The sequence below is a fragment of the Salvelinus sp. IW2-2015 genome, linkage group LG1 (assembly GCF_002910315.2).
Source record: "Salvelinus sp. IW2-2015 linkage group LG1, ASM291031v2, whole genome shotgun sequence".
Taxonomy (NCBI): Eukaryota; Metazoa; Chordata; class Actinopteri; order Salmoniformes; family Salmonidae; genus Salvelinus; species Salvelinus sp. IW2-2015.
Window position 1 is genome coordinate 40,978,638 of NC_036838.1, and position 12,573 is coordinate 40,991,210.

At 43.0% G+C, this 12,573-nt stretch overlaps 1 protein-coding gene across 4 annotated transcripts in view; it reads left to right on the plus strand.

Annotated features, from left to right (window-relative positions):
• Window positions 1-12,573, plus strand: part of LOC111967700 (rho guanine nucleotide exchange factor 10-like protein) — a 114,508-nt gene that overhangs the window by 25,831 nt on the left and 76,104 nt on the right. For all 4 annotated transcript variants that reach the window (XM_023992991.3, XM_023992975.3, XM_023992983.2 and 1 more), the window contains 6 exons: window positions 130-309; window positions 1,316-1,432; window positions 2,123-2,215; window positions 2,953-3,123; window positions 4,810-4,955; window positions 9,222-9,394. In XM_023992991.3, coding sequence (XP_023848759.1) covers window positions 130-309; window positions 1,316-1,432; window positions 2,123-2,215; window positions 2,953-3,123; window positions 4,810-4,955; window positions 9,222-9,394 — 880 coding nt within the window. The remainder of the gene's footprint in view (window positions 1-129; window positions 310-1,315; window positions 1,433-2,122; window positions 2,216-2,952; window positions 3,124-4,809; window positions 4,956-9,221; window positions 9,395-12,573) is intronic.

The window sequence follows — 12,573 nt, forward strand, 5'->3', positions numbered from 1 at the left end:
GTATCTGTTGAGAGATGTTGCTATTGAAGTGTGGCTTTTTTATGATCAGGGCCTACCTGTGTATTTTATATCGTTCTCTACCGTAAAGCACACCTAATCCAAGTTAACTTGGGTGTACTGTTTCCCCAGGAGTACCAGAGGCCCTTGCTAGAGGCGGACCCACGCATCCTGAGCCCACGGAAGATCCGGCCCATATTTCACCGTCTACGGGAGATCACTCAGTGTCACTCCATGTTCCAGATCGCACTGGCATCACGTGTGGCTGAGTGGGACAGCAGTGAGAAGATTGGGGACCTATTTGTGGCCTCGGTTAGTGAGACTTTGTGTGTGTGTGTGTGAGAGTGAGAGAGAGAGAGAAATGTTTTATTTGTCCAAGTAAAATCCGTCAGTTTTCCCATCAGAAGACAATTTCCACCCACACAGTTATAATGAGCTGCACTTAAAATTGAGAAAACAACACTAACCTCAAACATGGAGATAACTACATCAGCAGCAAATAATCTCAGAATATGTGTGCTTATTGCATTGGCACTGGTCCATTGGACTAATGTATGAGTGTGCTGCTGTGACCCTCTGCAATGTGCTCATCCATAAGGCTTGCTCATTATTTACCTATCAAAGACTGCCATTCTGACCCATCTGCCTTCCTACTGGCTCTGTTTATTGTGATGTTTCATTGATATCCTGACCAGCCAAATGAGCCTGTTGTGAGAGGTGATTTCTCTTTTTCACCTGAGTGTAGATTTGTAACCCAGATGTTAATGTTTTATGCTATAGGTCTCATACTTGTATCTGTGTGTTGTTTTTGCCTGGCTTGCAGAGCAGATGAAGTAAAGGGTTCATTTCTATGTGAGACTGGCTAATTTTCTAGCTACTGCTCCTCCAGCTACTGCTGCTGTCAGCAGCCCGCTTAGTGTTTAATCAAAGGAGAGCGAATGACTGTGTGCTGTCGCAGCCGCCTCTCAACATCCCCACCTCACCCCCTCTAAAGGATTGTGAAGGGTGTTTGTTGGTCTCCTGGATGGTAAACAGATCAGGGTGTTAAATACCACATTTAAATGGCCGTTTTCTACCCTTCCCAACAGTGAAATGACCTGTGGATTTCCAGTATTAGGATTGCTAGATGAGCTGTTGAATTTCTCGGAACTTCAAAGATCTGTCAGAAGAAAGATATTGTCAGACGTTTTCACAGATCAAATAACCAAACATGACTTGTCCCTGAATTCATTTGTTTCATGAAAAAGCCAACAGATTCCTGATCTGATATCCAAAGGTCTTGTGTTTCCCATAATCCCACCTTTCTGGGTTTCCACAGTTTTCCAAGTCCATGGTGCTAGATGTTTACAGCGACTATGTCAATAACTTCACCAATGCCATGGCCCTTATAAAAAAGGCATGCATGTCCAAACCAGCTTTCCTGGAATTCTTAAAGGTGAGTTACAAAGTAGACTTGTCTATGTGCTTTTTATTCTCTAATACACTCTATTTTTCTTTAAATAAGCTCTAACCAACGGTCACAGCTACTATTTAATTAGGCTCTTATATTATACTATATTCTACTAGTGTCTTGATACTTGGTTAAAAGTGTAGTTGCTTTATTGTTTCTCTTTCAACAACTTGAAATCTTTCGTTTTGTTTTATATATATATATACTGTATACTGCACTAATAGAGAATATTTATACTGCACCAATTAGCAACTCTTACATACTATACAGTGCACCTTCTCAAACCTAAAGTCTCACAAGGTACACTGTATTTAATGATGAACCTGTTCGGATGATGTCAGTGTAGCACATTGTGGCTGTTGTTATCAGCAGTTTTCTATTCATACACAGCCGTAGGACTTCACTCCCTGTGTTATGACCTACACCCACACCCACACTCCTATACTGTACACTGACCACCTCCATTTACTCATTCTCTACTGACCAGCACAGACACCAAAGTCTGTTTCTCCACACCTTACTAACCTAAACCCACTCCTACTCCCACTCCTAAACTCTATATATCTTGTTCCTCTGAATAAGCACTAAAGGTGTCTTTCTCTTAGTGTATTGATTATCTTCTGACTGTACTATGCTATGTTGTTTATGTAAACCTACTTGTCCTGTGTTGTGTAGAAGAAGCAGGCGTCCAGTATTGACCGGATCACCCTGTACGGCCTCATGGTGAAGCCCATCCAACGCTTTCCCCAGTTCATCCTATTACTGCAGGTATATATATGCCTTTACCGGAACCTTCATCACCGCTAACAGTGACTAGATAATGTCATATAAAATATAAACAATCTGAGATTTACACCAGACCATGTTTTATAGACCTAATCAAGAGTTCTGCACATGGCATGATACTGTACATTGGGCAGATGAAATCTACTATAGAAACATTTTCTAAATCCAACACCAGGCATGGCTCTACTTAGCTAGGGCTGCCAAGTGCACAACCATATTAGCTTTTCATGCAGTCAACTCCTTTTTCTTCCTTTACTCATCCTCGCTCAAGATTGTGTGTGTAAAGATTTTGATTTGAACTTGCGTACTGGAACAGCAGTACCTCATTTCATCCCTCAGTAGGCATCGATTATCCATGAATTCAAAGATAAGTTATGAATATGAATTAGGCGTTTTCCTCTTGCCTAAAACTCAAGACTCCGGAGAGGGAGTGTCTGTGTTAAATCATACATTACACAGGGAACTAAATTTAAAGCACTTAAACCCTTCTGGGACTCACACACAGAATACAAGGCCATATTTCTGCAGGTCCACAAGCACACACAGTTTCAGGTAAGCCAGACACACACACAGATCTGTGATGAAACTCAATAAATCCTTGGATTCTTTTCATAAATATGAAAACTTAAACGATGGGCTTTTACATGTGCACACACACACACACGCAAACCAACACCTATTCACTTTATTTAATGTTTGTTTCTGTGTTTGTCTCTTAGGACATGCTGAAGAACACACCTAAGGGTCACGTAGACCGCCTGCCTGTGCAGCTGGCTCTGACTGAACTGGAGATGCTGGCCGAGAAGCTGAATGAACAGAAGCGTGTGGCCGACCAAATAGCTGAGACTCAGCAGCTAGCACGCAGTGTCAGCGACCGCTCGCTCAGCAAGGTGACTGAACCACTGCAATACACATGTACACACACTTGCACAAACACAGAAAGCACATGCACGGCATAGCTTGCACATGCATGCACGCACACGTGCACACACAGACAGACAGACACACACAACGACACACACAGTAATCAACCTGCTCACTATGTGGCTCAACCCCAGAGCCCTTCCTCTACCTCCACTGTGGTATCAGCATGAGCCAAACATCTATGCATTAGGCTATATAGCCATCACTTACATTACCTTCGCAGGCAGTCTAGGAAAGCATTTTTATTTAGAAAAATCATTGCCCAGAAATGATGCCCATTATCGCCCCTGAACAGCGTCCAAACACCACGGCAGGGGCGTTCCTTCTCCATTACCACACTGGAATTACAGTCTAGACACTGCAAATCTGAACAAATGCATTTCTGAATAAGAGGAATTAGGGGGTAAATGAGACATTTAATTGGAAACCGTGAGAGAGTTATCTCTCCCCAGTCTCTCGCCTTCTCCTTTCCCTCTCGTTTCCACCTCCCCCTCCTTTCCTGCTGCTGTTCTTTTCTTCCCTCTCCATCTCTTTCTCTTGCTCCCTTTCTCATTTTTCCTCTCTCTCTCTCTCTCTCTCTCTCTCTCTCTCTGTCCTTTCTTCGCTCTCTTTCTTTCTACTGGTCCATGATGGTGAATTTTCCAGAGCCCTGAGATGAGCTGATTCGGCCAATCTCGTCTGCTCCACACATAATTCCATTTATTGCAGTGAGACTGCAGAATTGCAATAGGAAGCAGCTCTCTTCCATAACCCCATAACCGTCCAATGAAATATTAATTATTTGTCTCTAAGTATCTAAGTCAGTGGAATAGGAGAGATAACACTGAGTGGGAACAGGTTGAGGTTTCCATTTTACTCTATCTCTCAGACACAAAACAGTCACAAAACAGTCACTCATACACACACACGGTTGACACTTCTGAGGGGCCCTTCCATAACTTCCATAACTTACATCTGTCTGCCTCTTGAGGGTGCTGTAGTTCTGTGATCATAGAAGACAGGCTACTGTTTGACTAATGACTAATTTCCCAAGCCATCTGAACAAAAGCCAAGCACAGCTACTGATTCCCCACAGATATAACAATCCATTTTGTGAGATGTGACAGGATGTAGAGCACTGTGTATTGTAATATGGACAAAACACAAATTCATTATTCATAAAATTGTGATTCTATGGAACAAACATAAACATTAAAGTGGGACACTGTATCGGAGTTGCATATTTGTACTTTACCGTCTGTTCAGTCTTTGGGCTTTACTGTTTTTGTAATTACAATTTTTTCAGAAGATTGTTTTAGAATTCATAAAACTGACTGTATTGATTCAGCTGAACATAAGAAGTTACTGGACCAAGTAATACAAATACTTCCTATTATATTACCCTTTGCCATGCACTTTAGGAAAGTATGCCTTGTGTGTTTTCACATACTGTAGTATACAGCAACATTTCTGTGAATGTGTGTGTGTGAATGTGTTCTGTGTGCCCTGACTGCACAACCCTACCTTGATCTGCTACTGATTCACAATGAGACACTCACTTAACCAGACTTTAGCCTGCCTGCTGTGCTCCTTAGCAATTGAACTGAAACCCTGGGGAATTGGCACTTTGTGATGTGTCTTGAGACGGTGTCCTGATTGCTCTGTCCCTTTAGCAACTGAACTCAGACCAGGGGTCACTGGTGCTTTGTGAGACGTTGATTGAGACGGTGTACGGGGAGCGAAGCCAGGTCCTGAAGTCTAAGGAGCGCAAAGTCTTCCTCTTCAACGACATACTCATCTGTGCCAACATCAACATCAAGTAAGTGGTGGGTGGTTCCACCTGAAAAAGCACAAGAAAGAGGATTTCAACACACACCATGTCAGATTGTTCTGAAATCCTTTCTGTAGTTAGAAACAGATAAGATTAGCATTCCTGCAACATTATTTTGTTGAACTATAATTTGATCTCTGAGAAATTAAGCTAATTGATTGCACCAAAATTGGCGATTTTAAATGATAGTATTCATATAATATTAAATAAATATAATACATAACATCCGTTTTCGACCCCCCCAAAAATCGAACAATGAGTAAGACATGAGGATTCCAAAGAAATGGTCAAAAGCCACTCATAGACCCCCCATTGTCACTCACAGACCCCCCATTGTCATCACCAAGACCCCCATTGTCACTCACGAAACCCCCATTGTCTCTCACAGACCCCCCATTGTCTCTCATAGACCCCCCATTGTCTCGCACAGACCCCCATTGTCTCTCATAAGCCCCATTGTCACTCACAGACCCCCCATTGTCTCTCATAGACCCCCCATTGTCTCTCACAGACCCCCCATTGTCTCTCATAGACCCCCATTGTCACTCACAGACCCCCCATTGTCTCTCATAGACCCCCATTGTCTCTCACAGAGACCCCCATTGTCACTCACAGACCCCCATTGTCTCTCATAGACTCCATTGTCCTCTCACAGACCCCCCATTGTCTCTCACAGACCACCTAATTGTAAATGAGAACTTGTTCTCAACTGGCTTACCTGGTTAAATAAAGGTGAAATAAAAAGAAGAAAAACAACACCCCACGCCAACAACGAGTATACACTATCAGTTCTCTATTGTTTGACAAGTAGTATGGAGCTGCAGTTCAGAGTATTGTTTCTTCATCCTATGTAATGCGTTCTCATTGAATTTAGGGATGCCCCCCCCTGTTCAGAGAAGTTAGTCATTGAAGTTTTTAGGTTTATATCCCATCCTACATTCTGATATGACCAGGTTCAGACCAGTAGATGGTGCTGTTCCTGCTATTAGATAATATTTTTTTTAAATAATCCACACCACCTCAATGTTAAAGGAATAGTTCACCCAAATTACAAAATGACATATTGGTTTCCAATGCAAGTAAATGGTACCTATAGGACTTTCATGCTTCATGTTCAAATCATCCTAAATGATGAAACATTTATTGTAACTCTATTATGTTACTTGGGATGATTTGGATATGAAGTGTGAAAATTATGATATATGTACCATTGACTTGCATTGGATTTGTGCGACAAATGCTAAAAAGTTTGCATTTGAAATAGTGGCCAGGTAAACAAAAACCAAAGCATGGGTTGCAGTCGTACATTGTCCATAGACTGCTTACACGGTAAGGAAACCAATTTGTCATTTTGGGATTCTTAAAAAGAAATCACCTAATAGCAGGAACAGCACCGTCTAGTAATCAGAACCTGGTAATATCAGGATGTAGGATGAGACATAAACCTAACAACTAAAATTACTATTTCTCTGAACAGGGGGGATTACCAAATTCACTGAGAATGCATTACATACTAAAGAAAATATTAACACCCCTTGACTTTCCCCCACATTTTGTTGTGTTACAGCCTGAATTTAAAATCGATAAAAAAATGTGTTTGTGTCACTGGCACAATACCCCATAATGTCAACATTTTATTATATTATTCAACATTTTTACAAATGAATTGTAAATAAAAAGCTGAACTGTCTTGAGTCAATAAGTATTCAACCCTTTTGTTATGGCAAGCCTAAATAAGTTCAGGAGTACAAATGTGCTTAACAAGTCACATAATAAGTTGCACACTCTGGGTGCAATAATAGTGTTTAACATGATTTTTGAATGACAACCTAATCTCTGTACCCCACACATACAATTATCTGTAAGGTTCCTCAGTCGAGCAGTGAATTTCAAACACAGATTCAACCACAAAGACCAGGGAGTTTTTCAAATGTCTCACAAAGAAGGGTACCTATTGGTAGATAGGTATAAAAAAAAAGCAGACATTGCATATCCCTTTGAGCAAGGTAAAGTTATAAATTACACTTTGGGTGGTGTATCAACACACCCAGTCACTACAAAGTTACAGGTGTCCTTCCTAACTCAGAGAGAAAGGAAACCTCTCAGAGAGAAAGGAAACCTCTCAGGGATTTCACCATGAGGCCAATGGTGACTTCAAAACAGTTATGGAGTTTAATGGCTGTGATAAGAGAAAACTGAGGATGGATCCACAACATTGTAGTTACACCACAATACTAACCTAAATGACAGAGTAAAAAGAAGAAAGCTTGTACAGAATAAAAAATATTCCAAAACATCCATCCTGTTTGCAATAAGGCACTAAAGTAAAACTCCAAAAAATGTGGCCAAGAAATTAACTTTATGTCCTGAATACCAAGTGTTGTGTTTGGGGCAAATCCAATACAACACATCAATGAGTACCACAATTCATATTTTCAAGCATGGTGGTGGCAGCATCATGTTATGGGTATGCTTGTCATCGGAAAGGACTAAGGAGTTTTTTTTAGGATAAAAAGAAAAGGAATAGAGCTAAGCACAGGCAAAATCCTAGAGGAAAACATGGTTCAGTCTGCAATCTAACAGACACTGTGAGACAAATTCCCCTTTCAGCAGGACAATAACCTTAACAAGGCCAAATATACACTGGAGTTGCTTATGAAGACGACATCGAATGTTCCTGAGTGGCCTAGTTACAGTTTTGACTTATATCCGCTTGAAAATCTATGGCAAGACCTAAAAATGTCTGTCTAGCGATGATCAACAACCAACTTGACAAAGCTTGAATAATTATTTTAAGAATAATGTGTAAATATTGTACAATCCAGGTGTGCAAAACTCTGAGAGACTTACCCAGAAAGACTCAGAGTTGTAATCGCTGCCAAAGGTGATGCTAACATGTATTGACTCAGGGATGTGAGGAAATAGGAATACTCAGGAATACTTACAATCTGTAAATTAGATATTTCTGTATTTCATTATGGGGTAATGTGTGTAGATGGGTGAGAAAAAAATCTATTTAATCCATTTTGAATTCATGCTCTGTAAAACAACAAAACGTGGAATAAGTCAAAGGGAATGGATACTTTCTGAAGGCGCTGTAGGATGAAGAAACAATACTCCGAGCTGTAGCTCCATACTACTTGTCAAACATAGTGAACTGATCTTGTATAGTTGTTGTTGGGTTGGGATTGGCGTGGGGGGTCCGTGGGTGGCTTCTGGCCATTTCTTTGGAATCTTCAGGTCTTACTCATTGTTAGAAAAAATGTGGTCCAAATCGGATGTTATGTTTTTATATTTATTAAATATTATATGAAGCCTATAATTTAAAATGGCCAATTTCAGTGCAATAAATTAGCTAAATTTCTCAGAGATTAAATTATATTTCCACAAAATAATGTTGCAGGATTGCTAATATTATCTGTTTCTAACTACAGAAATGATTTCAGAACAATCTGAGATAGTGGGTGTCATGGCTTGCTGAAATGACATGGAACAAGTCTGGTGTCTCTGTAGAGTAGAATAAATTCTGCTAAACAGCTCTTCAGTGAAAATACACAAACACCTTCCCGGGGCCACAGCATTAGCACCACGAGGCTCAGCCTACAAGGCTTTGCAGGGATATATTTAGGCAAACTGCATAGCAAAGAGTAATATAGCGTTCTCTAGCACTATCTGGAGTTACCAGAGCTTTATCAGCTTTTAACAAATGGCAGGCAGCTTAACTAGAGCAACAGGAGTCTTAGATTACTGACATAACACATTTCTTGGTCCCTCTCCAATTTATCCTCTATGACAGCGCCATTGATCACATCTTCTCAGTGCTGAAGGTAAACAGGAAAGATTTTCCTCTATTTGCAAAGCTCCTGTCTGAGACGTTCATACCTCAAAGCTCTCTTGTTCAGCCTTCAAAGTAATTATCACCCCATGTTTTGTTCAACTTGATTCCCCTGAAGTTGACTTTGCCTGCCCTCTAGAATCTTGACAAACTGATCACAATGTTGATTGTGTGCTTGATTACAGGAATATATGAATATAAAATGAACCCTGCTCACAGCCGGGGGTCCTGCTTCTGCCGTGAACACTGCTGATCAGACGGATTCTAATTCTGCTCTCCAGCTATTTTTGTGATAATTCAAAGAGTGACACCTCAGTTCTCCTCCTGTTGGTGGTTTGGGATTAGTGCTTCTGTTAGGAGGAGAGGAACGCTGGGAAGAGCTTTGATTTAACTTGTTGTATTATTTTTTCCACCACCAGGGGGCCCCCTGATATCAGCAGCCTGGTCCCTGTTGGTCCAAAGTACACAATGAAGTGGAGCGCCCCCCTGCTGCAGGTCCAGGTGGTGGAGGTCGGTCAGGAGGCCTCCCAGGCCAAGGATACCTTATTCCAGCATGGCGGTGCCAAGCACCCTGGCAGTGCCTGTCCCCCAGGTTGGTAAGCCTCCCGAGTCATCCTTCCATGACCTTTCTATCCCTGTTCATCATCTCCTACATGTAGTCCAGTTAATCTCATCACTTGGCCAGACTCTAGTCTCAGCCCCATGGTCTGACTCAGCACAGCCCTCTAATCTGTTTCCTACTGTCAACTGTCCCAGTGAATTCTGGTGACACAGCGCTGTCACTCTGATTGAGGATGTGTTTGTGAAAAGAATAGCGATGATGGAAAACATTGCCGCACCCTCCACAGTCTCATTTCACTCTCTGATAGACCACAAACATATCTGGAGTGGTGTCATCAATCTGCAGAGATTATTCCCTTCCTCTCCAGCTCCAATTAGAGAAGCAGCAGCACTAGATAGGAATCGAATGGTGCAACAGTCCTTTTACCCCCTCACAAAACTCTGTTGCGCATACAGCTTTGTGGAGAGATCCCTGATAAATGTGCCATGGAAAGGAGAAGATACAAAGCCTTATCAGGATGTAATGGAACAGCCTTTTAAAGTTGGAGCTCCATGACTTCAATATTAATGGCGACTTTTACAGCAGCGTCTGACCGTGTCACGCTCAGCGAATAGCAACAGTATAACAAGGAGGCCAAGATTAGGCTTAGATTCTCTGAAGATTAAGCCTTACAATTTTATAAGTGTACTGCAACACTGTGATATCTCTCTCGCTCTCGCCCTCTCGCGTCTCCCCCCCCCCCCCCCCCCCCATGGTAAATAAAACATGTTGCACTGGCCCAATGCAAGTCATTCCCTTAATCATGCCTTTCCAGGAATTTTCCTCTGTGCATCTGTTGAATTACTTTCCAGCCTGCCAGTCACACAGACTGGCTCGTCTATTTATAGTTCCCCGTCCACTGTGATGTAATTCGGCGGGGCGTCCTGCCTAAATCCCACGCTCCCACGGCTTGGCGAGAAATTGACACATTTTTCATCTCTGGCCCTGGTGCCCTCCTTTATTGATGGAGAAGGCTGGCCTTCTGAGAACTACAGGGATCTCTCAATTCTCTCTCTCTCTCTCTGTGTCCCAGTCTCTCTCGCTCTCTCTCAGCTCCTCCCTGCCCCATTACAGACTTTATATTGTGCCCCATGTTTTATACTTTAGACACTGAAACGAGACTGCAATGCTGCACTTACATGCAGTGAGCTGGTGTGCAGGTTCGGATGGGGATTAGTCTATGGTTTTTGTGCATATTTGGACCAATGACTGTATATATATTGGGGATTTGGAAGCAGTGGCTGCTGTAAATTCCCTCAGGTTACTTCCCAGAGCTGGATGCAGCACCAGCTGCATGGATATTCCTGCTGGCTGTTGTTACATGAGGTGGCTGCCCTTGGAAGGATGGGCATTGGCCCCTGTGGGCTCAGCCCTGCCTTGCTGCTACGTGCCCGGCGGCCACTGTGAATAACCTTGTCTGAGTGTGAAAACCAATCCTGCCACACCAACGGGATTACGCTGGATTACAACTCAGCACATTCACCTCCGGGGCTGAGTCCAACTCCAGGCGTGCGGGGACACAGCGGACCTGTGTGCCAGTGCATCCCAAAGCCTCACAGATACAGGGAAGCCATTGTGTACAGAGGCTCACGGCAGGCACACCTCTTTATATTCAGATGTCTGCTATTGATCGTGTCTCACAGATGTCTGTGCCCGTCCGTGTTAGAGATCCCATTAAATCCCCAAAGGTTACAAAGGCTCTCTTTAAGATAACAATACTTGCCTCTCTCCACTCTCGCTGGTTCCCTCTCTGTCTATTTGTGGATACAACCACACACCTAGCCCCTAGCTCCACAAGCCACTAGACTCCCACAAATGACCATGCTTCAGTAACCTGCCTTTTGACGAAGCTGCACAGCTACTTGATTATGTAGTTGTGGTGACAGCACAGGACAGGACAGCTCCACAGCTACATCTTGCTGCAAATGTAATAACGGCACTCTCCTGGAGCGGTGTGTAGAGATGTGGGCCAGGGCAGTAAGGAGGGAGAATGGGAGTGAGAGGCAGGGCTATTGATCCCCTGAGGTTGGAGGTGGCGAATGTGAAGACAGTATGCTCCCAAATTGATTGGTGACTTTCACGTCCAAATGGCCACCATTCTCTATCTGCTTTTTAGTTATACATTCAGACACCAGACTACATTCAGATCATTCAACAAATAAAGGCAGTGATCGATCCATCAAACATTGAGCTCCTTTGTTACTTCTACTAGTGATTGTAGTTCAGGAAAGTAAAGAATTGCAGTTCCATTGGGGATTGCAATAGTTATTTGAACTTGAGCTCTTACAAGGCCCTCACCCTCCCTTTGGCAAATCAGACCATAATTTTATCCTCCTGCTTACAAGCAAAAATTCAGCAAGTACCAGTGATGTATTCAATACAGAAGTGGTCCGATGAAGCAGATGCAAAGCTACAGGATTGTTTCCCTAGCACACACTGGAATATATTCCATGGATTTATCCAATAACATTGAGGAGTTTGGAACGGGCCCTCAGATCCTCAAAAAGTTGTACAGCTGCACCATTGAGAGCATCTTGACTGGCTACATCACCGCTTGGTACGGCAACTGCAAGGCACCCGACCGTAAGGCGCTACAGAGAGTGGTGAGTACGGCCCAGTACATCACTGGGGCCAAGCTCCCTGCCATGCAGGACCTCTATACCAGGTGGTGTCAGAGGAAGGCCCTAAACATTGTCAAAGACTCCAGCCACCCATGCCATAGACTGTTCTTCTCCTGCTTACCGCCGGCACAAGCCTCTGGTACCAGTGCACCAAGTCTGGACCAAAAGGACCCACACTGGACTCTACCCATACATTCACACCCCAACACACACCAAAGACCCAACCACAACACACACACACACACACACACACACACACCACACACACACACACACACACCACACACACACACACACACACACACACACACACACCACACACCACACACACACACACACACACCACACACACACACACACACACACACACACACCACAAACAGACACAGAGAGCTGTCTATTATATATCCCAGTTGCGCTAGTCACTTACCCCCAGCTATATTGTACATAGCTACCTCAATAACCTCGTACCTCTGCACATCGACTTGGTACTGATACTTCCTGTATATAGACATGTTATTTTTACTTGTTATTGTTATTCACTGTGGA